The sequence below is a fragment of the Pyrus communis genome, chromosome 7 (genome assembly GCF_963583255.1).
Source record: "Pyrus communis chromosome 7, drPyrComm1.1, whole genome shotgun sequence".
NCBI classification, from domain to species: Eukaryota; Viridiplantae; Streptophyta; class Magnoliopsida; order Rosales; family Rosaceae; genus Pyrus; species Pyrus communis.
Genome location: NC_084809.1, coordinates 3,280,814 through 3,308,378, shown reverse-complemented (window position 1 = coordinate 3,308,378; position 27,565 = coordinate 3,280,814). Strand labels below are relative to the sequence as shown.

Below are 27,565 nucleotides of genomic sequence, written 5' to 3'. Positions count from 1 at the left end.
TCTTTGTTTGCGTCAAAATTAAACATAATCCTTAACGATGTCGACGGATTATCGATTTACGAAAAAGATCTTTTTTTTTTTTTTTTTTTTTTTAGGTATGACGAATACTGGCCGGTGGACCCAAGAATTTCTCTGAATTCAGCCATGTTACCACTTCAAACAAAAATCTACTAATCATTTACAGTTCAATTTCTCAATCTTCTTATTCCGGCGAGGAAGCAGAAAAGACCAAAAAGGACGACACACATTATTTGTGCTGTTGACCTTCACAACACCAACCCAAGACTAATTCCGTAATTTCGGACCTCGACCTTTTTCCAAAATCTCCGCCCGGCAAAATCCTCCGTCGAATAAAATTCCAAAACCATCCTTCCCAACGAAGCTAACTTACGAGTCGTCAGCAGGAAGCTTTGATAGTTCGTACAGTGCCCCGAGGGCATTTTCGTAACTCCGGCAGTTGGACTCCGTTCGCAGTCGCACATCCAAAATCCCCAGAATTTAGTTCCTCCACCACACTTTTCCCCGCCATTTGCTTCCTCCAAATTCTCCTTCCCAAAATCTAGGGCTCCGTCCTCGTCACTCTCTGCAACCGAAACCCTAATTCTCTCCGAAATCCCCCCTTGATTCTGCATAATTACGACCCCTGCCACTCCGCCGCTTCATCATTCTCCCTTCATGCCCTTGCGGCACCGATTGCGAACTCACCGGTGGAGCAATCGATGAGTTATCCGGTAGCCACTTCGAGCTCGAGCTTCGGCTCGGCTCACGGAGGTATCAGCCTCTCGAACACGGTGCACTCTGAGGTCGCGCCTTGCTTGCCTCTGCCCTCGCTTCCGGTGTTCTGCGGGGCATCTGATCACCTCCGGCTGTTCGACGAGCCGAGTCGGAACAGTGCGTGGCTGAACCGCCCTGACGCAGCTGTTGCGAGTAGGATTGCTGATCTGCTTCGAGAAACCGACGTGTCGTACTTGTAAGTACTTTTCTGTGTTCTGCGCCAGCAATTTCATTTCCAGGTTTAAATTTGAAATTTGATTGTTAGAAATGCGCGATGTTGCATTTGAATTGTGATTTTTGCTTTTTTTTTTTTAATTTACAATTTGAAATTCGACGTATTTGATTGTTGCCATGTTCTGCTGCGTGTGAATTTTGAATTTTGCCGTTTCTTATGATGGGGTTTGGTTTTGTTTGTTTAAATTTTAAGTAATTTGGAGAAAAATGTAATGGTTATTGATGGGAATTAGCTCCCTCCCTCCCTCTCTCTAGCACCGTATATTAAATTGTATCCCAGGATCTTATTTTTTACTAAAAATGCGACGGACTAGGGGAACTGTGCTGATACAAAATTTCTATTAGTTACATTGTTTAGATTTGTTTTGAATTTCGGTGCTCATATATGGTTTCATGCACAGGAACCTTAGGGAGGATGCTAGGGCAGTTCCATATGGTTATGGAGAATCTTTAAAACTTCACGATGAAGTTCTTCAGTACAATCCAGAAGCATTTGAGTACAATAGTCCAGGTAAACCAAGTATTTCGTCTCTCCTTACCTGCTTTTATGCTTCAACTTTTTCTTTAGATTTTTTTTGGTTTCCTACTTATTACGTAGGGTTTCTGTATAGCTGTTTCAGCTATAACTGCACATTGCAACAGCCATATTTTCATCATATAACCAATAAGCCTTTACATAGGTTATAACATGATTGAGTAATGCAATCACATCTCTCAGGTGCAAGAAGTTTTGGTGATAATATAGACTTGGTTAATGATTATGCAGATTTTATACTAATGAAGATCAGAATAATATTAATTCATCGACAAAGATACTGAAAATAATTAATAAAACTAAATATAATATGTCTAGGAATGAGAAAAACATATATTTTTTCAGACGAGCGAAGATATTGATTAGATATGATAAAATAATAATAAAAATATTTTCTTTTGGTTTCACAGCACAAGTTGCAGAAGTTAAAGAGTGCTAGTTGATATTTTTTACACTTATTAGACAGAGTAGCTTCATTTAAGCTCAAAAAATTTATTTCTTTTTAGATGATGCACTTTTACTTCATTGTTGAAAGGATACATGCAAATTTCCAAGATCTCTCTTGGTCTTTGTATATATTACATGCACAGTAAATAAATGCCTCTAGATATTACACACACTACTTAGTTCCTTAGAAGAATTAGTTGTAGTTTAAAGTGTTTGTTCTTGTATAAATTTATATTTCTGTGCTTATTGTTTCTTGCACTGTTCAAGTTTCGCAGGTCCTATTAAGGGGCAAGTGCCTGTCAGTAGTACAATATCTGACAAGAAGCCCTTCAAGCCTATTGTACCTATACCAAAGCTTTCTCAAAGGGACTATTCTGTATCTGACAATAATCAGCTCAATGATATTCCTCCTAATGTATGTGTGCATCTATTTGGCAGTTAATAATTTTGCCCCCTCCTTGTTTAATAATCTAGAAGGTGAAATGGCAGGACATATCTCCACCATCTTCTAGAAAACCAAAATCCAAGAAAAAAGCTAGTGATACCGTTACGTCAACAGTCGGACCAGATTCTGCTGAAATTCAAGGTTCGTGGGCTTTAGAACTCTCTCTTCCTCTCAAACATACATTCTTCTTTTCAATATTCATGTGAGTGACCTATCTTCAAAAATCTTGTTTAGATGCCACCATCAGAAGCTTTTGTGAGTTGGTGGAGGATTTCTGTGGCAGAGCTGAAATTTTCAGTGATGACCGGGAAGAAACTGAGTGGTTTTCTATGCCTCTTTCTGATCTTAGAGTGCTTGCAAATGAAATAATGTCTCTTCGAGCAAAGAAGCTTCTACATTTGGTTCCTGTAGATACTTTTGTTAGATTGTTAAGGATTTTAGATCATCAGATACATCGAGCTGAAGGCTTGACTATAATTGAATATGAGCAGGTGAGCTTGTTTTCTGTTCTGCTTTCTTTTTTGCATTTAGCAGGTCTGTTGTGGTAATTTCAAGTTTGCTTCTTAAATTACATTTCTTCAGGCTTTGTTGTTAGCTTCTTGCTTTTGTGCAGTGTTTAATTTTTCCATACTCTTTTTCTTATCTTGTTTTTAATCTTCAAGCTAGTAAAGAATGGTGTTACTGCAGCACCTTGCAATAGATTGAAAGTTTTGAATTTCTTCTTATAATCGTCTTTGCTATCTGAATCACTTTTATCCTGACCCTATGTTTGCCTAGTTATGACCATGTTTGGGATGAAATTTTTTTAGTTTTGGCGGCCGCGCCGGAGGGGGGTGGGGTGAGGTTTGAAATAAAATAAATGTTTTATTAGCAAAATAAGGCATTGAGTATCTTCTTATCAAAAAGATAATGCATCAAGCATCTGGAGCCTTTGGAGGAGACTGTTTGTTATGTATAAATTTGATTGGATGGCATTAGCAACTGCAGAGAGCAATGATAGAAGTTTGGGGGAATGATAAATGGTTAGGAATAGTAATGGGAATAATCAGGAAAGAGAGGAAGGAAGAAAGATAGAAAAATAGTTTTTCATTTTTGGCAGTGAATACAATGCTAGTTTAATATATCAATTATTCATTCCGGTTCATATTTATGCACTGAATTATATATGTGGAGTTTTATTGTAATAGTATTGTGATCATGTTCATATCTTACTTATCTTTTGTAATGTCAGTCAAACTCAGATGTGGTTTCATCAATACAATGTGCACTGGAGTCCATTCACGCAGCATTAGCAGTAATGGCTCATAACCAGATGCCAAAACAACTATATAAAGAAGAGGTACATGCTCAGATGTTAACTCCTCAGTTTACATTTAGTGGAGGTCCCTTGTATTGTATACTTGTAATGTACCTTGTATTTTGTTTTTGTTTTTCTATCGTAGAAAATGCTAGTAATTTTTATTTTTGTTCCATCATATCAGATCATTGAAAGAATTCTGGAGTTTTCCAGGCATCAGATAATGGATGTTATGTGCGCTTATGATCCATCATATCGTGCTTTGCATAGGCCAAGTCAAAATGGGTCGCTCGAAGGTTAGTTTTTCTTGGGCAGTTGGGATTTCCTTAACCCACCACATTCATATGTTCCCTAATGCTTCATACATTTATTTAATCTGCATGCAAAACCATCTCCATCATTTTCTTTCGGTTGTTACCTAAATGGTGGGCTGTATATTGTCTTGCTTGGTTGGTCATTTCACCTTTCCAGGAGTAGTTTGTTCCAACTTGTGTGATTTGAATAACAATGTTTTCCAATATATTGACAGTTGAGGAAGATGCAGAGCCTGATGCTGAATTTGGTTCAGCAAGCAAGAAGAGACGCAGTATCAAGACTGTTAAAGTGCAGAAATCCTCATTTAACAGGTATCCTTATCTATATTCTTCTCTTGGTTTTAGATTTTTTTACTAGATCCTTATATAAAAAAAACTTAGGTGCTGTCTTTCCCTTACATCTTTGCCTTGGTAGGGTCTCTGCTGCTGTGAATAATATTCTTCAGAAAATGTGCACCATTCTTGGTTTACTCAAGGATTTGTTGTTAATAGAAAGGTTGTCAGATGGTTGTATCTTACAACTAGTGAAAACAAGCTTTACAACATTTATGGTGGATAATATCCAGCTCTTGCAACTGAAGGCAATGGGTTTAATCAGTGCGGTACAGATCTGCACTATTCATCTCCTCTTGGCAGCTATTGTTTACTCATACCTTTACATATCTTCAAACACATATGCATTTTGATGTTATCTACTCTGAAACTTGTACATCTTCATTGTTGGTTGTACAGATATTCTATTCATACACTCAGCATCGCACGTATGTGATAGATGAATTAATTCAGTTGCTTTGGAAGTTGCCAGTCTCGAAGCGAGCTTTGAGAGCCTATCACCTACCTGACGAAGAGCAACGGCAGATTCAGATGATCACTGCTTTGCTGATTCAGTTGGTTCACTATAGTGCAAACCTTCCTCAATCATTAAGACAGGAATCAAGTGGTAATTCCATCTTAGAACTTTCTGTCAATGCCGATTATCCAACTAAAGGTCATGAGGCAGCAACAGAGGCATGTTGTCACTTTTGGACTCGTGTACTTCAGCGCTTTGCTAGTGCGAAGGCTCAGGAAGCTTCAGAGTTGAAAGTAATGATGGAGAATCTTGTTACTGATCTCTTGACAACATTGAATTTACCGGAATATCCCGCTTCAGCTCCTATTCTGGAGGTAATATATGTGACTTGTGTGGACTGTAATTTCGTTAGTTGTATTAGTAGGTTGCCATTCTGAAGTAGATTTAGTTGCAGGTTCTTTGTGTCTTGTTACTCCAGAATGCTGGGCTGAAATCTAAAGACATAGCTGCACGTACCATGGCTATTGACCTTCTCGGCACAATTGCTGCAAGGTTGAAGCGTGATTCTGTACTTTGCAGTAGTGACAAAATCTGGATACTTCAGGAGTTGGTTAGTGACGATGGGCTTGATCAGACATATCCAAGAGATGCATGCTCAGTTTGTTTAGATGGTAGGGTTGAAAAAAATGTCTTTGTATGTCAAGGTTGTCAGAGAATGTTTCATGCTGATTGCATGGGAGTGAGAGAATATGAAGTTCCAAATCGAAGTTGGCACTGTCAGATATGCCTCTGCAGGAAGCAACTTCTTGTTTTACAATCCTATTGTAAGTCACAATGCAAAGATGAAGGAACCAAGGATCGAAGTCGTTCAGGAAGAAACATTGAAGTTGCTTTTTCAATTACAAAACCTGAGGTTGTCCAACAGATGCTTTTGAATTACCTTCAAGATACCACATCAGCTGATGATGGGCATCTCTTTGTTCGCTGGTACGTACTCGTTTAACTTCAATCCTTCTTGACTCTGTGGTTCCATTGTTTCCATTAGTGAAGTTATTGTTGTTTGGACAGGTTTTATCTCTTGTTGTGGTACAAGGATGATTCAAAATCACAGCAGAAGCTCATGTACTATCTTGCTCGACTGAAATCAAAAGAAATAGTTCGGGATTCTGGGACTGTTTTTTCATTATTGACAAGGGATTCAGTCAAGAAAATTACTTTAGCATTGGGGCAAAAAAACTCTTTCTCCAGAGGGTTTGATAAGATTCTTCATTTGCTTCTGGTTAGGAATCTTTTCTATTCACTCCCTGATTTTTCATGTAATAAATCTCTATTTTGACATGTTAGTGGATTTCAGGCAAGCTTAATGGAGAATTCTCCTGTAATCAGGGCCAAGGCTTTACGAGCGGTAAGTGAAAAGTTATATTCTTGAACTTTTAATCCTCGTAATGGAAATTTAGTTTTATGACTATTGACAGAATTTAATGTCTTAATCTCTTAATATGATGAGCAGGTCAGTATAATTGTAGAAGCTGATCCGCAGGTATTAGGAGATAAACGAGTTCAATCAGCTGTTGAAGGAAGATTTTGTGATTCTGCAATTTCTGCAAGAGAAGCAGCACTGGAACTTGTAGGAAGGCATATTGCTTCTCATCCTGATGTTGGTTTGCAGGTGTGCACAATTGAATTCTCATCCTACCAACTCCTTTGTTCATGCGCTATTAACACATGTTGCTTATCTTTTCCATTTTCTCTCAGTATTTTGAAAAGGTTGCTGAGAGAATTAAAGATACAGGAGTTAGTGTTCGAAAGCGATCCATCAAAATCATACGAGATATGTGCATTTCAAATGCAAACTTCTCCGAATTCACAAGTGCCTGCATTGCTATCATCTCCCGTATTAGTGATGATGAATCAAGTATACAGGTAATTCTGAAGCAATGATTGTGCTGGATTAAGTTCATTGACACGTAAAACACAAGTATACAAAGTTCTTTGTTCTTGACTAGGTCCAGTCTTTATTCTTTTCCTCTTCCACAGGATATTGTTTGCAAGACATTTTATGAGTTCTGGTTTGAGGAACCTGCTGGTTCACAAACTCATTTCTTTGGAGATGGTAGCTCTGTTACATTGGAGGTGGCTAAAAAAACTGAACAGATCGTTGAGATGTTGAGGAGGATGCCAAGTCATCAACCTCTTGTGACAGTCATTAAACGCAACTTAGCCCTTGATTTTTTTCCACAATCGGCTAAAGCTGTTGGGATCAACCCTGTCTTACTTGCATCTGTACGCAACCGCTGTGAGTTAATGTGCAAGTGCTTACTAGAAAAGATATTGCAGGTACTTTTCCCCAATAATTTTGACATGCTAAAACGATTTGGTTGATTATTTGAATCTGAATGTTTAGAAACCCTTACTTTGCAGGTAGAGGAAATGAATATCCAGGAGGTAGATAGGCAGGCACTTCCATATGTACTAGCTTTGCATGCATTCTGTGTTGTGGATCCAACACTTTGTGCACCGGCTTCTGACCCTTCACAGTTTGTGGTCACTCTTCAGCCTTATCTAAAGAGTCAGGTAAACTACATTTTGTTATATTTGTTCAAATGTACCTTTAGAGCACTCTCAGAATTATGTTTTGGATTTGAAAGTTATTTTATTCCACGTGTCACTTTTGCATTTTATCAATAGTTATACTTGTTCTGAAGAGCAGCCTTCTAGGATCCATTCTTGTTTCTCTCTAAATAATATGAATCTAGACCTTACCAATAAGAGATCTTAGGATTTTTTTCTGCAAGGGCTTGTTCATGCTCTGTATTGGGAATTTGATTGCTCACGATCTTTGTTACAATTCATTTCTCTCTTTTTTCCCCTTTGATCGAAAATGCAGAAAGATACTAGTAAAGCAAAACTCATGCCTGCATTTTGATTGTTTGCTCTGTGTTCAGGCTGATAATCGAGTGGTTGCACAGTTAGTGGAGAGTATAATCTTTATAATTGATGCTGTTCTGCCTTTGGTGAGAAAGTTACCACAAACTGTTGTGGGAGAACTTGAACAAGACTTAAAGAACATGATTGTTCGGCATTCCTTCTTGACTGTTGTGCATGCTTGCATAAAGTAAGTTCAAGTTCAGGCTTTCACTTTCAGACAATTGTCTTTTATTAATATATTACAGTTGCATTTCTTATTATGATTTAGATGCCTTCTAGGTTTTATATCTTTGTCCTCATTACAGGTGCCTCTGTGCTGTGAGTAAAGTGGCAGGAAAAGGTGCTGCTATAGTGGAGAACCTTATCCAGGTGTTCTTCAAACGTTTGGACGCTCAGGCAGTAGATAACAAGCAGGTTGGTGGATTAAAATATGTGCAAATGGATTATGTCTTTAATTACTTAAAGTGTATTTTCGATGTTTGTGCTTGGATCAATGTTTCTTCCAGTTACCCCTGAAGTTTGAAAATCCTCCTTGATCTATTAAGGGATGGCAAAGAGGATGGCAACGAAACCTTGTATTTTATATTACATCTCTTATTACCAACAAATTGGTGGCCCACTTTGAAGTTTGCCTGAGAGTTATGCTTGTATGCCTAATCCTTCAAGCACCTCATAGGCAAAATGATATGTGAATTTATACTTCTAAAAGAGTTTGATATGAGATATTACAGTTTTGCGCATGGCCATGCATTTATATAGTTACTTGACAGAAATTTAGAACGAACCACAATGGTGAACTTGTAGATACTGCTCAAGTATGGCCGTCAATCAAGTAAAACTATGAGTGGAAACCTTATGCAAACTTTTCATGTCATATATGCTACAAATTAGGATTTACTGATTGAATAATTAACATATTCTTCTGTTCTTAATAAATTTTTTACTTTATAAAAAAAAATTAATACCGTAATATTTCTGTTCAGACCTGAGTTAAGAGCAAAACTGAGACTATGGTTAAAGTTAAGCCTCTCTTTCAATATTGCCTAGCTGCAGTATTGATTACTCATGCAGGCAGTTACATGTAGGACTTTTGTAATATTGGGTTGCAGAGTAAGCTTATAGTTTTATTGCTTTCTTGATGCAGCGTCTTGTTAGGTTTTATGTAACAAGAAATTACTGATGGAGTTTTGTGTTTGTATCTTGGCTTTTAGCTCTAAGCTCAAACAGAGAGTTGGTCATGGTTGATAGTTTGTACACAAACATACCACATGTACATACATAAATTTATGTAATTGGGCTTCAAGTTTTGACAATTTGCAACCTTTGCTAATTTCAGCAAGTGGGGCGGTCTCTTTTCTGTCTCGGATTGCTTATCCGTTATGGCAACTCTTTGCCCAGTAACTCCAACAGAACAATTGATGTTGTTAGCAGTCTCAGCTTGTTTAAAAAATATCTTCTAGTGGATGATTTTGTAATAAAGGTTCGGTCATTACAGGTATGAACTTTATAATTTACTTTTTCCTAAAGCCTAGCTTGATCTTGAAATGTGAAAGGCCTGGTTTTATAATGAAATGTAGTGATGTTGTGTTGTAACGTTTGTAGGCATTGGGCTTTGTTCTAATAGCTAGGCCCGAATATATGTTGGAAAAAGATATTGGGAAGATAGTAGAGGCAACATTCTCTTCTAGCTCTGACGTTCGTCTTAGGGTAAGATAACAGTGTCCCTTATTTCTACTACAGTGGCAGTCTGTATGCTTAATCATTTTTTTGACCAGATGCAAGCATTGCAAAACATGTACGACTATCTTCTTGATGCTGAAAGTAAAATGGGAACAGATGCAGCTAGTGATAATGTGATTCATTGTAATGTGGAAGGCGGCAATGCTGTATCTGTTGCTGCGGGTGCCGGAGATACTAATATCTGTGGTGGTATAGTTCAGTTGTATTGGGATAATATGTTGGTGAGATGTTTAGACCTTAATGAACAAGTTCGCCAATCTGCAGTTAAGGTGAGATAGGGCATCTATGTTCTGTTCCTGGCTCTTTGTGCACGTTATTTTCTTTTTCTAAGATTGTCATGAATATGGAGAATCAGAATCTTGTTGACAACCAACTTCTGAGAAAATTATCTGGTCGAAAGAATGTGATGTATTTGAAAATTTGAAAGACAATTTTATGTCAATTTATTTTACTTTTTCCTAATATAACTGCAGATTGTTGAAGTTGTGCTGCGCCAAGGGCTCGTACATCCTATTACATGTGTTCCATACCTTATTGCACTCGAAACAGATCCACTGGAGGCCAATTCAAAGTTAGCTCATCATTTGCTGATGCAAATGAATGAAAAGTATTCTCCTCTATGTGCTTTTTGACTTGCCATATCTTCTATTGTTGCTTAGGTTTTTTAATCGAAGTATCATTTTAGGTACCCAGCATTTTTCGAAAGCCGCCTGGGAGATGGCCTTCAAATGTCTTTTAGTTTCATACAGTCCATAAGTACTAGTTCTGAACACGAGAACAAAAAAATTCAAGCAAAGGCTTCTGGAAATGCGAAGGGAAAATCTGATAATGTTTCTCTCGCACAAGCAAGACTAGGGGTTTCTCGAATCTACAAGCTTATTCGTGCTAACCGGACTTCAAGAAACAAATTTATGTCTTCAATTGTTCGCAAGTTTGATAATACTAGCTGGACACCTTCAGTAGTCCCTTTCCTAATGTGAGTTTAAATCATTGGTGTCAGTCTTGGACTTAATGTATTCTGGATGAGGGTGCTGACTTGGATGCTGATTTCTTTTTACAGGTACTGCACAGAGATACTCGCCTTGCTACCCTTCACAACACCTGATGAGCCACTTTACTTGGTCTATTCTATAAATAGAGTAGTACAAGTGAGGGCTGGGGCGCTCGAAGCAAAACTGAAAGCTCTGACTTTGCATTTGTTACAAAGAAGTGCACCTCATGGGAACGGCATAATTGAAGATGGTTCAGCTGCTCAACCTTTTACGAGAGGAATGGCGTCATTGGATTTGAATGGGACGGTTCAACAAGAACCGGTGTTTCAACCAGTTGCAAATTATATGTCAACGGAGTGGAATGGTATAATACAACAAGAGCCAGCAGATCAGTCTGTCTCAAATCAAGCTACCCCGTTTGAGGCAAACATGCACGTTACGGGCTCCAACAGTTCCGGTGGCTTCTCAATAGATGACGTACAGAAATTCCAGGTATCCTGTAGTCCTGTACTAAATTGATTTTTCACAAGCCTGAGAATTAGGGTTTTGCTGCTCGGTTAATTTTCATTGATTATACTCTTGTTTTACGTGCTACTGTAGGCAGACTGCCAGGCAGCTATTGCGGTGCAGCTTCTTTTGAAATTAAAGAGACACCTAAAAATTGTGTACAGCCTGAACGATGCAAGGTGCCAGGTAAGCAATCACTAGATAATTATAGGTGCGAGGTGCCTGGATCTAACTGCCCCTTGTTAATTTTTTGTGATCATTTGTAATTCCTCATTGAACCAGGCTTTTTCTCCGGGCGAACCCCTTAAACCGGGAGATGTACTCTCCAGGCAGAACATTCCTTTCGACCTCAGTGATACCCGCACCAATTTGCCAACAACTTATCAAGAATTGGTTCAAAGATATCAGGTACGGTGAGCTGTGAGACTCTGTGTGTGTGTGGATGTTAGCAATCATGTCCGTGCATAAATTCTTACTGATATCGATGTTGTACAGGAATTCAAGAATGCGTTGAGGGAGGATACGATTGATTTCTCAACTTACACTGCAAACATCAAGAGAAAACGGCCGGCCCCCAGAAAAGGGCGGAAATCTGTGGGGGGAGATGACGAGGGCAATGATGACGATGAGGATTATTCAGGCGGGGCTCGGAGGCCGAGTAATATTGGAAGGAGAGGTGGCTACGGTATTAGAAGTCGACAGCGGTTATAGTAGTACATTACAGGTAGGCTAACTTGTAAATGTTGTAGGAGAAAGGAATAGCAATAGAGAGGGGTGATACGACGAGAACGGAAAAACTAGATTTCTGGAAACGGTAGAGAAATCCAGTAGAGTTGCGTGAACTCTCTTACTGTTTCCGTATTTTGTAATTCGCCCACGAGAGCGTATATCGACCGCATTCTTTTGTGAATGAAATCCATCCGTCTCATCAAATCGTCAACTTTTTTGTCGATGTAGAAGCAGGTTTGATTTCAAAAATCGCTTTTGCTCATTCAGAAGCAGTCGCAAACAGCCCGAAGACATGCATTTCTTAGACATAACTTAGAAATCAATCTAAAACACATTTACATGGGATCGTATGGAAAGTGATTTGGGAGGGTCAGAAAGCATGAGCTGCTTCTCACAAAATCACCTAAAAATAGATGACTATGGAGAAGCACATGGGAAGTATTTTCCTTAAAATCACTTAGTACTGGTTTGGTATTGAGGTGCTTTTATAAAAAAGTGGGTATCAAAAAAAGTTAAGTTCAAAAAGATGTTTGGTAAACACTTAAAAACAACTTATTTTCACAATTTCAGGTGAAAAAAAGCTGAAAACGTGAAGCAGCAAAAATGAGCTTATTTTCCCAGCAACAAAGCACAACAATACCAAACCAGCTACCAAGAAGCACATGGGAAGTATTTCCCTTAGAACGAAGCACGTTGCAAACAAAGAAGAAGCTGAATGTATGTAAAATAATTTTATATCTAGCAAAATAATTAAAAGGGAACTTGTGCGTAGGAAAGCTTCATGCATAATTTCTAAAAATGACTTGAAGAAAGAAGGCATAAAATTACGTTTCAGGAAAGCACATTGCCTGACATCTCTGATAACACACCATGGCCCGTCCCTAAAACTCTAAAAATTGTGAATTTCGACGATTTTTCCAGAAACTGAAACAAACATTATTTAAGTTACAAGAGAAGATAAATGTCCGAAACGTAATTTTATCACCAAAAAGCTTCAAAAAAATTCTTCCGAACCTTGCTCAACTCTCTCAAGGTACTATGACAAAAAGAGGCTGCACAGAAGCAGACAAATTTCTTAGATAAACAGATTGATCGAGAGTACTTACGAGAGGTTTTAAGATTACTTACCGTGTCGACACTGACTGGTTTCGTGTCTTCTACCAGTATCTCAGCAACGGTTCCAGATTGATCAGCCTGTAGAAGGATGAAAGGAACAATTAGTTGAGAACATTTTCCAATGAAAGTAAAGCAATAATCAGCGCATAACGTCAATTAAAGCAAAGTAAAAACGAACCTCAATTTCGTTCATTAATTTCATGGCCTCAATGATGCAAATGACTTGACCTTTCTGAACTTTATCTCCAACCTGCACATTTATTTGAGTAAACAATTAGGACAAATGCAGGTGTCTGATAAAATAATAAAAAATAAAAAATAAAAAAAATTGTTTTGTCATCTCCCATATCTCTTGGAACTCAAGCTTTTATAGATAAGTATAAGTAAAGACACTTGCCTTAACAAAAGGTGGTTCACCAGGTCCAGGACAGCGGTAAAAGGTTCCAGCCATGGGGCATTTCAGTGGAGGGTGAGATGATGTGCTTGTCTTTGCAGGGGCGGGTAGTGCAGGTGCTGGTGGACTGGATGCTGGAGCGGGAGCCGCTGCTGCTGGTGCTGCTGGTTGAGGTGGTGGCATGGAATAATATTGTGCTGGTTGTTGGGAAGCTGGAGCTGGTGGTGGTGGCGCCAATGCTTCTTTTTTTCTAATCACAAGCTCTAAATCTAGTTGCTTCATTTCCAGCTCCACAATGTCTCTCGAATCCACTAACCTGCTCACAAAAATGGTATCACATTAATGAAAATAATTGACGTCCAAAACATAGTTGACGGTATATGGAAACCAATTACAAACAAAATTCGCGCAACTTACTTAATAAGGTCTGATACTTGAGCCATGAATGCGGAAATTGATGCTGCATCTGGAATATTGGTTTGACTGGAAGACTCGTCTTTCCCTTCCGATGATCCATCTTCAGACTTCTTGTTGTTTATGGGTACAGAATTTGGAGATTTCTCAGCTGCAACCTTTGGATTCAGAAAGTAATCAATTATAATTTCACACACGACGTTCCAAATCCCACCTACTAAACTGACTCCAAACAGTTTTACCTCATTAAGCTGTGCCTGCACCTTCCAGGAAGAAGATTGCTTCCTGACAGAGCTCTACACGAGTTAACCATATGATCAGAAAACAATTAATAGCTGCAACCTTTGACGTAAAATCCAGATTGCGATAGAACAGTCACAGCTACTGAAAACATAGAGTATGATCATAGCAAAAGCAAATCATTTGTCGGTTGGAGAAGCTTGCTGGTTTAATCCAAAGACAAACCATTACCGGGTCACAGCTCAATCAAAATCCTAACTGTGATACAACCATCAATTCTTCAAAATGAATTTCAATGCACACCAACAACATTTCCCACGTGTTAACTTCAATTTATTACTTTTATATTCAAGAAGCTTCGGAAATGAAGATATACAACGCATACAAACATATACCCAGTTGGACAAAATACAAAATTCAACCGTGAAAACACAAAAGGCAATGAAATTTAAACAAACAAAGCTTAAAAAAGTAAAGGGTAAGCGGAATTAATCAAACCTGAAGGCCAGAAATCTGCAGAGAGGGAATGGGGCAGCGATTGAGGCAGTTGTGGAAGGAGAGGAGGTGCTGCTGCGGCTGCGACGCCTGGGCCGAGGAGCCGAGGCGGGTAACGGGGGCGGAGCAAGCCTTGGGACAGGGAACAGTGAAGGAAGCCATTGGAGTGTAGTGTGAAGCAAAGCAAAAGCAGAGGTGGCTGAATGGGGAATTGGGAATGGGGAAATGGGGAGGTGGGATCTGAAGCGGCAAGGGAATGGGAAATGGGAAATTTGTAGGGTATGGGGGGGCGATGAGATCCAAGAGGTGGGTTTTTGTTTGGGTATTGGGGACTGAGAAATCTGAGAGAGGGGAGGAAGGGACTGGATGTTCAATGTTATGTGTATTTTTCTTCACTTAATCACAATGTGTTTGTTTTGTTTTCCGATACTTACAATGTGAGGAGAGAGAGAGGGAGAGAGAGAGGAGAGAGAGAGGCCATTTGAAACACCCACCCTCTTCAACTAACAGCTAACAACTCACGCGCCTCTCTCTCTCTCTCCCCTATTTCTCTCTAGAAAGCCCTACCCCTACAGCCCTACATATCCACATTGACAGCAGTGACAAATGTGTAGGGTTTCCCTCCAACTCTCCAAAGGTTTGGGTGGTGTCCGTTGGCTTTTCATCTTTTTGACCATTTATGTAAGGGTTGTGATTTTCACACCCTCAACTACTTTTTTCATATTTTTTTTATATTTTTTAATACTTAATTGGTATCTTACTATTTAATCTTTCATATATACCCCTCCTTATTTAATCTTTCATTAATTACCATCAACAAGTAGGAAGGGTATATATGGAAGATTAAATAATACGATACCAATTAAGAATTAAAAAATAGGGAGGGGTGTGGGAAAAGTAGTTAAGGGTGTGTGAAAATCACAACCCTTTATGAAATCATGACTATCCTATTTCAGAAAGAGATGCTTTCCGAATTTCTTTCACCAAGATCATTGGATTAAGTGATTTGAATTTTTAAAATTTCATCCAACCATCTATTTGTTTTGACTATTTAAAAGCTATAATAATTTTTTGTTATTAAATGAAATTTCAAAGGTCTGGATCACTTGATCCGATGATCTTAATGGAAGAGATCCAGAAATGATATTTTTCCTCCTATTTCCATCCCAGCAAATCATTACTGTTTAATTGATTAATTAGCCCATTTAATAAATGCAATATGGGTATCACTTCCTTTCAATAAATATACTGGACATACTAGTGGCAAAATTTGTAAGCCTTCATGTGTTGGAGTGATTTTTTTGTGACCGGAAAATGGGATGGAACACCGTATGTACAATTGGAGGATTTTTATTTTTTTTATTTTTTTAAGTGTTCTTCCAATTGTATAATGACATGTGTTGTTCTGCTCCGCGTTCCGAGCACACTGAAAAATCTTTCTATATGTTAATCGATAGTCTAAGGCCCTTACACTGAAAACTTCAAGTTTTCTTATTCAATATTCATCAGTTTGATTCTCATATAACAAATGATCACTTTTTTAAAGAGAAGAAAGGATAATAACCAAGAGTAAAGTATGTAGTAACCACGGCAAGCAATCTAGTGGAAATGCGGTAAGATTTCAGGTCAGGTATGCTCTATGATATTGGGTTTGAGGCAGAAAGCTAGCAAAAGTATGAATAATTCCTTGGTTGAAATTCTTAAGACGATGTGTATCATTTAACTGTGATCATAAATGGACTGAAATGCTTTTGGCTTTTTCAAGCCCCACTGAAATGCCTTCCCACGTGTGGGACACCTCAAATCCTTAGTCGTTAGTAAACACACAAATTGAACAATACTCCTCCATTACAAAAATGTGATGAGCAAAAATACATTCCTATTAGCCCTTTGTAGGCAGGCAGGCAAGCCAATCATCACAAGACAAAAAAGCTTTAAACTTGTCGATGGCTTTTGACAAGACAGGAGGTACTTCGAACTCAATCGCAGGCCTCAAACGATGCTGTTGTCTGCGCAACAGCCAAATTGAAGTAACACCATCTATTTTTCCGAACAAAAATTACCAAATTGAGAAAACAATTTCGACCTTCCGAGTAGGCAGCATGCAACAAAGCGACATTGAGCTACCAATTCGACCGTTCGGTAAACCAAATAAATTTTAAGTTTTATTCACAAATTTCGGAGACCAGTACAAACACATTTGGGAAATTTTTATCCGGCAAATCACATTCGTTCGCAGTCGTCGACGCTTAATAAAGGAAATGCAAATGTTACTAACAGTGAGAGAATCTATAACATATTTTTGGGGGCGGGGGTTGGGGGGAACAAAAATACACCGGCCTTCAATAGCTCTCTCCGAGGCCGATGATTAAATTGCATAAAAGCAACACAATATTCCAAGACCAGATCGATCGTGAAGGGCAATTATGAAATAATCAATGGAAAGAGAAACTAGGAGCTTAGTATCTGTTCCAGTAGGTGCGGCGTCTGAACCAGTTGTAGTCGGGCAATTTTGTAATGGGACCCATGGCTGCAATTGCAATATCCTGATGAGAGCAAGCAACAAACATAAGTATGAGCGTTCAGTTCTATGATATACGAGGTTTTTAGAACAGAGTCTAATGTATTTGCACTTGGGACAAGTGCAGCAACAGATTGTATTCATACCCTGTCATAGATAAACCGGTTTGCAACACGTTTGATGGTGCTTGCATCAACAGAATCGATTCTAGCAAACATCTCGGCTAATGGGATTCTTCGACCATATGTAAGTAGCTGCAAAACCACAAATCAAAATAAAATAGACATAATCAGCTTCGAGTACGACACATTATTTCTTGCACTCTACTCCTACAAACACTAGAAAACAACTATCAGCAACAGTTTTCAAGTCTTTGATGACGATAATGGAGCAGCCAGTGAACATATGCCCGTTTCAGGGGATGCAATGAAGAGCTTCTATGAGAAGCACTAGGTTCTTATTTCCCTTTTAGTATCTCGTAACTAATAGAACTGTACTAATTCATAAGCTTAAGAAAAGCTTCGGTAAACATTTCAGGTCTCCGGTGATTGGATCCAATTAGCAACTCCAGTGCTCAAACCTGATTGCTCTCATCATTATTTCTCTATGAGAAGGAAAAGGTACCTGGCGTCCAATATCTTCAGCTACAGCACTTGTCCCATCCAAGTGGAGAAGGAGAGAAGATTTCAACTGCCAGAAAAGGAACAAGGGTAAGTGGCAACTTATTTATCAAATGTTCAAAAACATGTAACGACCAAATGAGAACATGAACGTATTGGATACCAACAACAATACAAAAATACAAACAAGTATAATAGATTTAGAAAGCATGAATTTAGGAGAGGGACAGAGTGAGAGATCTAGCAATACCTGATTGCGCGCACGAATAACATCAGCTTCTGAAACTCGATAAACTAACTTGGTTACCTCATACATTATTGCATAGGCCAAATCATCTAAGCAATCCTCCTGGAATTAAAAGAAGACACAATATGAGTCAGCAGTAAATTAATATGAGTAGTTAGTAATGTATAAATAAATATGTGCTAGTCCCTATTCAAAGTGAGAGGGAGAGGGAGGGGAAGGGGGAAGAAAGAAATAGATAGAGAGCGAGAAGAGGAGAGAGAATTGGTTAGGTGATCGCGGCTCCTCCCACTTTCCCTCTTCCTTTCCCAAATAAAAATACACTAACTCCTTCCAAAGTGCACAACTCCTCCTTGGTGTTCAACATAAAAAATTAATGCCAAGTCCTAATCCTGGAAAGCTCATCTAGTCTCAAACAGCTGATACAAATCTCAAGTAAGAACAATGGTACTACGGACCAGAATAAGAAGTCCAAAATTTGTTGAAACTAAGTAATCAAGTTGAAATAATGTTTCTTATTACAGATGGCACCCTCACCTTAGCAGTAGCAAAAACACCAAATAAACCAGTATCCTTATAGTTGGTGTTGAAAGCCATATAGTTTTCTGCAATGTCATTGATGGCAACCCTCTGTGCCAGTTCTGAACTGTTTACAAAGAAAGCAGCCAAAACTAATCATTGCTGTTTTTCAAAGAGATAAACTCTTAAAAGTTAATATCAGATATCCAATCTACAGAAGTTGAAAACCATGTAAAGTGCTCACCCCATGTGCTTTCCACCACCAACATTTTTATTCCATGAGCCCAACATTGCCTGCATGACCATTAGAGGAATAGAGTCTGGATCTGTCCAAGATGCTCCACTGAATGCAACCGCAAAATGTGCCAAGGGCAAGTCATCATCCACAATTCTGACCTGATTTTCACAACATTAATAGAAATGAATATTATAAGAGAGAGTAAACCCATTAAATAGTAGATAAAGGCTAATTTTCCAGGATACAAGCATTACCTCAGAACCAGTGAAAAATGAAGGTTCTTCCGCAACCAACTGACTGGCTGTGGCAGGATCTCCGGACAGTTTAGTAAACAAACCCTTAACTGAACCAACAAGATCTTCATGCTTAATAGCTCCTGAAGCAGCAATAACCTAAAATAGAACCAGTTAAGCTCAGGACGGTCACTTGTGAAAAAAAATTCCTCATTATCAATGTGTCATGTAAAGTAATGCCAAAGGACAACGACAACACCAGTTGCATGCTTTACTATATTGCACGAACAAAAATTCATAAATCTTGAATTACCATTCTGGGAGCAGTGTAATGTGTTTTGATATAGTTCTGAAGATGCTCTTTCGAGATGGTCTTAATGTTGCCAGACGGTCCAAGAATAGTTCTGGCTAGAGGAGAGTACTGGAATGCAGTTGCATGCAGATGGTCAAAAATGACTTCATCGGGTTGTTTCTCAACCTGCATTACCAAAGCAATGATATAAACATTTATTTGAAAACTGTAAGGAACAATTTTGCCTAATGTATATTACTTTTAATAGCTACCTCAACTCTTTGTATGACCCTAGTTTTCGGATCCCTATCCTATCAATGTTTTTCATAAAGTCAATACAGTAAGTTTTCGCAAGCTACTGCAAAATGTCCCGTTCAAGTTTAAAGAGTGTACATAATCAATGCATATATCTAGAAACATTTTCTCAATAAAGTTCACAACTTTCATATAAATCAAGTTGCTTTGAATATTATTTAAATTCAAACTAACATGGAAATTCACTAATACCCGAAAATCCAAACAACCCAAATACCCCATTTGTCCAAAAAGTTTTTATTTTTATGAGATTACCTCCTCCATTTCCCTCAAAATCACATCGCGCTCACGCAAAATCCGGTCATCATCGAACTTGGAGTTCTGCAAGATATCAGCCAAAATCGAAAGCGCCTTTGGCACATCCGAATGGAGCACCTTGGCATAGTACGTGGTCTGCTCCCTCGATGTGTACGCATTCAAATGGCCTCCCATGTTCTCGACCTCCTCCTCGAGATCACGCGCGGTCCTCTGCTCCGTCCCCTTGAAGATCATGTGCTCCAAGAAATGTGCGGTGCCGTTGGTCTCGTCGTTCTCGAACCTTGACCCGGCGTCGATCCAGACCCCGACGGTGGCGGTCTTAGACGCGAGGTTTGACTCGGTGGCAACCCGGAGGCCGTTGGGGAGCGTGGTGACACGTGTCTCGGGTGCGGTGAGGATGTGGCTGTGGTCCGTGAGACTCGGGTGGGGCGACCCGTACTTGAGGAACCTCGGGTCCGGATTCTCGAGCCTTTTGATCTTCGATTTAACTTCCTCGGCCAATCGATCGTAGACCATGGCGGTTGGTGGAGGAGGGGAGGGTAGGGATGGGGATGAAGATGACGTGGCGACGGCGGGTGAGGTTGACTGGGATCGAACGGCTGCTGTTAGGGCAGCCGGCGGTCTGTGTGGCCGTCGGCGAGCTAGGGTTGTAAGAAGGTGCTTCATCGCCATGGCTGTCTCAGTCAGAGGCCTTCTAGGGTTTCGGTTTGGGGGAAACTGCGAACAGTGTTCCAGGGGCTCAGCTGCTCAAGTAAGCAACGAAACACCTATTACGACGTCGTTCGCTTTATTGGGCCTTTTTCAGAGGCCCATTATTTTGGGTGAAACTTAGAAGTTGGGCCTCAAATAAAGTGGCTCAAATCGACAGAACGAAAGAGCTATAAATAAACTGCGAAAGCCGAACGAGAAACCCTAGAGAGAGAGAGAGAGCCATCTTCTTCGTCGGCCTCCTCAGTCTTATATCCCATCAGCTCAGAGGCGCTCGCATTGCTTCTCTCTGATTTCCAGCAATGGCGACTGCGAAAACTGTGAAGGATGTCTCCCCTCACGAATTTGTCAAGGCTTACGCCGCCCATCTGAAGCGATCTGGAAAGGTATTTCCACTAAACCCCCTGCTTGGATTCCGAGAAAATGATGGAAAACCTTAGAAATTTTCTAAGGAAACTAAACCCTTTCGCCCTTGATGTTATTATCTATGTTTTAGAAAAATGATAGAAAGTTTGAACATTTACACTACTTTGTTGAAATCGTGGCTGACTTGTGTCTAGTCTACTACACCCCTTGTTTGGACTCCGAGAAAATGGTGGAAAATTAATAGAAAACTCACGGAAAATGATGCTCTTTTGCTTGTAATTAACTATTGTTTCTAGAAAAATGACGAACTTTACACTATTTTGTTGAAATGGTAGCTGATTTGTGATTAGTTTGGTATTTCGTGGCTAATGCATTTCCAACTTGTTATGAATCGTCTAATTTACCTTATTGGGCTATATATATGTTTGAATCATTGCCTTGTTTATGGTCGGTCGTGTATTTCATCGGTTTTTTCATTCTTTTTTTCGTGTATTTTGTTTGCCTCAAAATAATTTTTTGATTTGGTGGTCACTGTGTTGTAAACTAATAACAGTTTCGTAATGTACAAATCTTTTCGAAGTAATAAGATCTCTTGGTAGATTATGCTGTTCTGGATGGTTTTTGTTGTGTTCTTTAGGAAGCTGCTCTGTTCATTTTATGTACAGTGGTAGATTATGCTATGTATATGTTTGAATCATTGCCTTGTTTATGGTCGGTCGTGTATTTAATCGATTTTCTCATTTTTTTCATGTTTATTTTTGCCTGAAAATAATTTTTTGATTTGGTGGTCACAGCGTTATAAACTAATAACAGTTTTGTAATGTACAAATCTTTTCAAAGTAGTAAGATCTCGTGGTAGATTATGCTGTTCTGGATGATTTTTGTTGTGTTCTTTAGGAAGCTGCTCTGTTCATTTTATGTACGGTTGTTGAGTTTTGGTTCAGTTAGGATTTTCAAATATTTTGGAGGTGTAATTTTCTGTAATTCTTTGCAATTTGCTTGTTCTTTTGATTTTTGTGAGCAGGTTGAGCTTCCTCCATGGACTGATATTGTTAAGACCGCAAGATTCAAGGAGTTGGCTCCTTATGATCCTGACTGGTACTATGTCAGAGCTGGTGAGCATTCATTTGCTTTTGATTGTCATTGTACTTATTTGTGTATGTTTCTCAAATTGTTTGTTGTTTGTGGTATTGACAATGTGACTTTCAATAATGTGCAGCCTCCATGGCAAGGAAGATCTACTTGAGGGGAGGACTCGGTGTTGGTGCCTTCCGCAGGATTTATGGTGGAAGCCAGAGGAATGGAAGTCGTCCACCACATTTCTGCGAGAGCAGTGGTGCCATTGCCCGACACATTCTCCAACAGTTACAGAAAATGAACATCGTTGATGTTGACCCAAAGGGGTGAGTGCTGCTTTGATATATCATCTATAAACTGGTTTTCAACAGCAGCTTGTGTATAGTTAACATTTGCTTGAATTTTGACCTTTGGTTTGAACTTTGACCTTGTGACAGAGGGAGGAGAATCACATCTAGCGGTCAACGCGATCTTGACCAAGTTGCCGGGCGGATTGTGGTTACACCATGAGCTACGGATTTCTTAGAACCGCACGGGCACTACCAAATTCTATAATTTTAGGTTCCAATTTGGTTTAGTTGAAAGGGATGTTGCAATATGTTGTGAGGGAAACAAGATTTTTGTTTTGTTATAGCCGGTTTGACATCTTTTGTTTCTTTCTTTCTGTGGGAACTTCATCCATGTTTTGACCATCTTTATTTCTTCGGATCATCATCTAAATTGTGCTATGATATTTTGTTACCTTAAAAAATAGAACTAGCTGGTGACATTGCAACGGCAATCTAAATAATTGGTAATATAATGTGGCATAGCCACCCTATCAGCCGCATCATGTGGTTTGATATTGTGGTCTAACCACATTTTCTCTTAGCCGCTACTAAAATTATGCAGAAAATTGATTAAATAGTTGGATATATGTATATTTAACAAAAGAAATATTAGGGTAAGAGTAATGTTAGGGATTAAATTTGTAGGTAAAATTTTGTAAATCAAATGACATAAGTTGATTGGATTATTACTTAAGTGTTGATAAACGTGTTAATTTTATATTTGTGAACATCATTTAGTTTGCAAATTTTGTCTACAAATTTAGTTTTACGAGCATTATTGGTAAATAATAAGAAAAGAGTAATGGGAGGCTAAATTTTTTAAACTAAATGAATTGTGGTTCTTGATTATTAGATTATTGCTTAAGTGTTGATTAATGTGTTTATTTTTTATTGGTGACACATTATTTAGTTTGCAAATTTAGTTTAAACGTTTAGTCTCTCTAGCATTACCTATAAGGAAACCACTAGTTAGGGTTATAGGTTTATAGGAGCATTTTTGCTCACCATTATAACTATGGTGTATGCCCACCATACATCTAATCATCTGACACGTGTTTTTTCACTTAATTTTGGTTAATTTTTTTCAAAATTGAAAAAGTAAATATCTAATGTGAAACTTAACTAGAGCCAAGTGAAATGACACGTGGCAAATAATTAGATGTATGGTAAGTAAAAATTCTCTGGTCGGTTTATATAATGTTAGACCTCACCACTTCGTGATTGGTCTGCCAATCACACACTCTCCGTATACATGTTGGATAATAAAAAAAAATAGGAAAGTAGTTGAGATTGGTAAAGTTTGGGAATTGTATTTTACTTCTAAGAGAAAATATATATAGGTTTCCTTGTTCTACAAGAATTAGGTTTACTTATTTGATTTTGTGTTTTTATTCTACTAGGCTTGTATTTTGTTGACAAAAAAGAAAACTAGTATTTTGGTTTTCTATAAATGCCTACTTATGGGGAAAAATAAATGTCTTGGAGTTTTGTAGAATTGTGAAATACTTTGTTTAGGCTGAGCAATTCTCTAGGCCGATGGTTATATGTAGAATATTTGCAGGTTTAACATTTTGGTTCCGATCCTTCTTTGCACCTGTTAAACTGCTGCTCGACCAAACCGAACCAAACCATGCAGTGGTGGTCCGTCAGACTGACGGTCCTGCTGCGGTGGAACGTGACGGAACCGACTCGTGCCCAACCCTAGAACTAACTGTAACCGTAAGTTCTGTTTCTATTAAGCTTTTGTTTTATTATTTTTCTTTTGCCCTCGAGAGAGAGCATCAGATCATTGCCTGCCCTACCTACATATTAGACAGATGTGTGTGTGTGTGTGTATATATATATATATTATTTAACAGAAAATTTGTACTGCCTCTCGATCGTATTTGCATGCCCTGCCTACGTTTTCATCCCTCTAGATATTTTGTACGTTCCTTGAAAACATTACCAAACGAGCCCTATTATCTAAAAACTTAAAAGAGTATGTATTGTATTGGCTTTGTTATTTCGGTTTCGCTTTCCTAACAAAATTTAGTCTGTAAAACCCCAAACTGATTTTTCATCCCAATAATTTGAGTGTTCCATGTATTGGTGACGAGAAGAGTGCTAATGTTTAGTTATCTCTATTGGGTGGTTTCGCATTCAGGCTGAGCGGAGCGAGGGTAAGGATTGGATCAATGAGTTGCCGGATTGCATACTGTCATCTATATTTTCATTGTTAACCCTAAAAGATGCAGTGGATGCTAGTAGCTTGGTATGCCGTCGGGGGAGGTACCTTGGGACGTTGCTTCCCATACTAACAAGGGCCAATCATACATTTGACGTCCCAAACATTTTCGGAGTCGGACTTCCCAAACGAATGGATAAACTGCCTGAAGATGGATTTAACGATCGTCGTCCATCCTTGATAAATGTATATTATCAAAGAGAAAGCTTCGTAAAATGTGTGAATAAAGTTTTAAAGCTACACCACGGCGACAAGTTGGACTCTTTCAAAGTGGAATTCTTTCTGGACAGATTTTCTGCTGCCTTCCTCGATGAATGGATTCGTTTAGCAATTACAAAGGGAGTTGAAGTGATTCATCTTCATTTATATAGGTGCTCGGATTGGGAACAAACATATAATTATTATGTTTTCCCGTCCTGGTTGCTTTCAGAGTTGAAGGCAGCATCAAATCTAAAGAATTTATCAATGGCTAGATGTGTTCTAAGACTACCACCTGGTTTCGACGGATTCAATCAGCTAACTAGTCTGTATCTGTGTAAAATTGCAGACGAAATTCCTGTAGCACGTCTTCTCTCCGACTGTTTGTTGCTTGAAAGCTTGACCTTAAAGAGTTGCAAGTTGGGCCGAGATTTGATTATTGAGAGTCCATCACATCGACTGAACGATTTGAAACTGGTAAACTGCAAGTGTCTAGAAACAGTTTATATTTCTCTAGTAAATCTTGCTTCCTTAGAACTGTTTCAAGTAGTTTGTGCTGTTTCCATCAAACCTCCACAGCCAAAAAAAATTTGTTTTCGTTTCTGGCCCTTGGTGTATAAATTTGCATCGTTTCCTGGGCTTGAGACTCTTCATCTGCAGATGCGTGCTGCTTTTAGAGTTTGGGAGTTACCAACATTCAGAAGCCTCAAGAAACTGGAGTTGGATATTTTTTCGAATGAACCTGACCTCGTGTGGGTTCTGAATTTTCTGAATGCTGCACCCCTTTTGGAAGAACTTGTAGTAACGGTTAGTAATAAAAAAATTTATGTTGTGCCAAATATTTGTCCCTAAACCCTCTATGTATAACTACACAAATTCTTTGTTTTTGCAGGAAGTATCGCGTTTCGGTAAGGAACAACAGGACATAGAGAACTTTGCTGGAATCAAACATTGTCATCTGAGAGAAGTTAAGTTCCAAGGATTTCAATATACGCCATGTGAGATCGAGCTTGCCATTTGTATCCTGAGAAATGCAATAATGCTCAAGAAAATGGTAATCGATCCCTACGGAAAATACCATGATGGTGCTGGAGTGTGGGTGGAGGCTTTGTATTATGAATCAAATTCACTTTGGAAAGAAAAAGGCAGGGCATTAGTCCATGAAAAGCTAAAGGAAGTAATGACCTATGCTCAAATTATCATTCTGTAAAGATGATAGTTCAAGACCGCCGATTTGTTTGTAAATTTTAGTTTAAATTACTTTACTATATAATTATTGTTAGATTACGCTAAATGAACGTGTGATGATGAGATGATTTCATATTAATGCTAGACGGCGAGATAATTTTTCTTGATTTAGGATACTTGTCGGTTTTCCCATGAGATCACAAATCATTGTCTTCTTCATGCTTTTAATGCAAGCTCCGTCCTATCACTAACAAGTGAAGAATCATCGAGACAAGACCATGAAAGAAACCAAATAGACTAGCTTAGTAGTTGATCGATAGTTTGTCATCCTCGAAATTGTTTGATTTGGAATCAAGGAGCCTGTAATATCTAGTTTTGTGTTCTTGTTCCTGTCGCGGTCGTGAAGTAACGAAACTCTTTGTATTGCAATTTCATGCTCTGAGACTTGCCGGTTTAAGTCTGTGTTTAGCATTCTCAATGAGTATCGCAAGATAAAAAGGCATATCAGAAACAAGTCAGATGAAACTCTAGTAGCTGATGGGTTTGTTCATATGCTAAAGCCCAATAAGATGGTGGAGACCTTGCAAACTTGTTGCAGATCTCAATAAGAAAATCAAATTTTATATGCTAGCTAGTTCTTAATTTGTAGTTTTAATTCATGGGTGTGCTTCTGATGGTCCGTTCTAACAGCCAAAATTACTGTAATACTATTACACGTCGGCATACTTAACATTATTTTGATGAAATGGACGGAATACCGCCAAAGTTATACAAAAATCGAGTTTCAGAGTGTAAAGTGGTGATATTTTTTACCAAAGGGCATAAGGGAATCAAGTTCGAGTTTAATTTAAGTTTGTTTCTTCTCATGATCAGTTTATCCATTGGCATCAAAGGAAAAGACATTTTGGGCTAATAAGAATAACATCATCATTACCCTACCATGCCAACCGAAATATTTGGCGTATTGAAATTTGTTATACCAAAAGTTTGGCATGATAACGATAATGACAATAAATTTTTCATACCAAAAGTTTAATATGATAATTGGTAAAAAAGCTATAATTTCATCCGCTAGTCATTGTGGTTTCCTAGTTAGTATTGGAGAATGACAATAACAGAAGTATTATGGGAATTTTATACTCAAGCTGTTGAGAGCGGTTGCCCTTACATGATTACACCGAAAGACTAGCATTAAAATGAAAACAAAAGTGCATGTATAGACCCTGGCTTGCTTGCAGGTGACTCTTGACTTGGTAGTTGCATGTATAGACCCCTAACCTTGACCAGCATCTGCATCAATATATGCACCAGGCATCAGCATTTGCATCCGCATATGCATCCGTAATCCGTCTACGTAATATCCCCCGTTCACCCGGTAAATCATTCTGAGGAGGGCTTCTTCCTATATAGTGTAATAGCCCGGTATCGGGGTTGTGGAAGTACACATCCTTGGCCGTATTAATGAAGTCAGGATGATCCATTTGATTAAAACTGATCTCCTGTTCTCCACCTTCCTGCTCCACAAATATATGCAGCATCATGTTCAACAGATGTGTACCCCAACTAACCATATCAACTATATCTCCATGTTCTGTAACAAAAGAACATTTCCATGATCCTACACATTTATCTTCCTCATCAAATAATTCGAAGCGCATTTCAGTGAAGACCGTATAAACCTTTGTCCGGATCCTCACCTTCCTACTAAATAGAGTCCAATCAGGTGGAGGCAACCTAAACCATTTTAAAATTGTGTAGGAGAAATAGAGTGAGGCAACCGTTCCAATGATTACACAAACCACTGTGCTGGTGGTTGTACTACCCTGCACCAATGCAGATGC

At 38.7% G+C, this 27,565-nt stretch overlaps 5 protein-coding genes across 5 annotated transcripts; 3 read left to right on the top strand and 2 right to left on the bottom strand.

Annotated features, from left to right (window-relative positions):
• Nucleotides 1-213: 213 nt before the first annotated feature.
• LOC137739818 (sister chromatid cohesion protein SCC2-like) lies at nt 214-12,149 on the top strand. The gene is made up of 28 exons (XM_068479533.1): nt 214-970; nt 1,410-1,519; nt 2,266-2,405; nt 2,480-2,576; nt 2,670-2,926; nt 3,667-3,774; nt 3,917-4,028; nt 4,262-4,358; nt 4,462-4,648; nt 4,779-5,210; nt 5,291-5,823; nt 5,905-6,115; nt 6,191-6,241; nt 6,347-6,505; nt 6,592-6,759; nt 6,874-7,173; nt 7,258-7,410; nt 7,782-7,951; nt 8,070-8,178; nt 9,101-9,259; nt 9,367-9,471; nt 9,540-9,773; nt 9,978-10,111; nt 10,190-10,480; nt 10,565-10,988; nt 11,097-11,189; nt 11,286-11,411; nt 11,499-12,149. The coding sequence occupies exons 1-28, from the start codon at nt 720-722 to the stop codon at nt 11,712-11,714; spliced, it is 5,427 nt and encodes a 1,808-aa protein (XP_068335634.1). The 5' UTR covers nt 214-719; the 3' UTR covers nt 11,715-12,149.
• Nucleotides 12,150-12,535: 386 nt separating this feature from the next.
• On the bottom strand, nt 12,536-14,838 carry LOC137740319 (biotin carboxyl carrier protein of acetyl-CoA carboxylase 2, chloroplastic-like). The gene is made up of 7 exons (XM_068480179.1): nt 14,395-14,838; nt 13,899-13,952; nt 13,660-13,814; nt 13,246-13,558; nt 13,027-13,098; nt 12,861-12,926; nt 12,536-12,784 (listed from the first exon to the last, which is right to left on the bottom strand). Exons 1-7 carry the CDS (start codon nt 14,551-14,553, stop codon nt 12,761-12,763), a joined length of 843 nt encoding a protein of 280 aa, XP_068336280.1. The 5' UTR covers nt 14,554-14,838; the 3' UTR covers nt 12,536-12,760.
• A 1,696-nt stretch (nt 14,839-16,534) lies between these two features.
• On the bottom strand, nt 16,535-20,352 carry LOC137739190 (probable mitochondrial-processing peptidase subunit beta, mitochondrial). Its single transcript, XM_068478737.1, has 9 exons — nt 19,629-20,352; nt 19,080-19,244; nt 18,788-18,925; nt 18,540-18,691; nt 18,314-18,422; nt 17,783-17,881; nt 17,537-17,602; nt 17,059-17,166; nt 16,535-16,937 (listed from the first exon to the last, which is right to left on the bottom strand). The coding sequence occupies exons 1-9, from the start codon at nt 20,301-20,303 to the stop codon at nt 16,851-16,853; spliced, it is 1,599 nt and encodes a 532-aa protein (XP_068334838.1). The 5' UTR covers nt 20,304-20,352; the 3' UTR covers nt 16,535-16,850.
• A 186-nt stretch (nt 20,353-20,538) lies between these two features.
• LOC137739815 (small ribosomal subunit protein eS19x-like) lies at nt 20,539-22,510 on the top strand. The gene is made up of 4 exons (XM_068479531.1): nt 20,539-20,725; nt 21,730-21,820; nt 21,925-22,108; nt 22,220-22,510. The coding sequence occupies exons 1-4, from the start codon at nt 20,642-20,644 to the stop codon at nt 22,290-22,292; spliced, it is 432 nt and encodes a 143-aa protein (XP_068335632.1). The 5' UTR covers nt 20,539-20,641; the 3' UTR covers nt 22,293-22,510.
• Nucleotides 22,511-23,647: 1,137 nt separating this feature from the next.
• Nucleotides 23,648-25,746, top strand: LOC137739366 (F-box/FBD/LRR-repeat protein At1g78750-like). Its single transcript, XM_068478929.1, has 4 exons — nt 23,648-23,830; nt 24,258-25,082; nt 25,197-25,343; nt 25,429-25,746. The coding sequence occupies exons 1-4, from the start codon at nt 23,648-23,650 to the stop codon at nt 25,744-25,746; spliced, it is 1,473 nt and encodes a 490-aa protein (XP_068335030.1).
• Nucleotides 25,747-27,565: the final 1,819 nt, after the last annotated feature.

What these genes read in the sequence shown, in the direction of transcription:
- LOC137740319 (XM_068480179.1), bottom strand. Translation starts at nt 14,553, where the DNA reads ATGGCTTCCTTCACTGTTCCCTGTCCCAAGGCTTGCTCCGCCCCCGTT. An exon ending in GTGAACCACCTTTTGTTAAG is followed by an intron (nt 13,099 to 13,245) that starts GCAAGTGTCTTT and finishes ATAAATGTGCAG; the next exon opens with GTTGGAGATAAAGTTCAGAA. An exon ending in AACCAGTCAGTGTCGACACG is followed by an intron (nt 12,785 to 12,860) that starts GTAAGTAATCTT and finishes GCTTCTGTGCAG; the next exon opens with CCTCTTTTTGTCATAGTACC.
- LOC137739366 (XM_068478929.1), top strand. Translation starts at nt 23,648, where the DNA reads ATGGTTATATGTAGAATATTTGCAGGTTTAACATTTTGGTTCCGATCC. An exon ending in CCCTAGAACTAACTGTAACC is followed by an intron (nt 23,831 to 24,257) that starts GTAAGTTCTGTT and finishes TTTCGCATTCAG; the next exon opens with GCTGAGCGGAGCGAGGGTAA. An exon ending in TGGAAGAACTTGTAGTAACG is followed by an intron (nt 25,344 to 25,428) that starts GTTAGTAATAAA and finishes TTGTTTTTGCAG; the next exon opens with GAAGTATCGCGTTTCGGTAA.
- LOC137739815 (XM_068479531.1), top strand. Translation starts at nt 20,642, where the DNA reads ATGGCGACTGCGAAAACTGTGAAGGATGTCTCCCCTCACGAATTTGTC. An exon ending in CTGGTACTATGTCAGAGCTG is followed by an intron (nt 21,821 to 21,924) that starts GTGAGCATTCAT and finishes AATAATGTGCAG; the next exon opens with CCTCCATGGCAAGGAAGATC. An exon ending in GTTGATGTTGACCCAAAGGG is followed by an intron (nt 22,109 to 22,219) that starts GTGAGTGCTGCT and finishes ACCTTGTGACAG; the next exon opens with AGGGAGGAGAATCACATCTA.
- LOC137739818 (XM_068479533.1), top strand. Translation starts at nt 720, where the DNA reads ATGAGTTATCCGGTAGCCACTTCGAGCTCGAGCTTCGGCTCGGCTCAC. An exon ending in GTTGTGCATGCTTGCATAAA is followed by an intron (nt 7,952 to 8,069) that starts GTAAGTTCAAGT and finishes TCCTCATTACAG; the next exon opens with GTGCCTCTGTGCTGTGAGTA. An exon ending in ATGACGTACAGAAATTCCAG is followed by an intron (nt 10,989 to 11,096) that starts GTATCCTGTAGT and finishes GTGCTACTGTAG; the next exon opens with GCAGACTGCCAGGCAGCTAT.
- LOC137739190 (XM_068478737.1), bottom strand. Translation starts at nt 20,303, where the DNA reads ATGGCGATGAAGCACCTTCTTACAACCCTAGCTCGCCGACGGCCACAC. An exon ending in TTTTGAGGGAAATGGAGGAG is followed by an intron (nt 19,245 to 19,628) that starts GTAATCTCATAA and finishes TTGGTAATGCAG; the next exon opens with GTTGAGAAACAACCCGATGA. An exon ending in ATTACACTGCTCCCAGAATG is followed by an intron (nt 18,926 to 19,079) that starts GTAATTCAAGAT and finishes GTTCTATTTTAG; the next exon opens with GTTATTGCTGCTTCAGGAGC.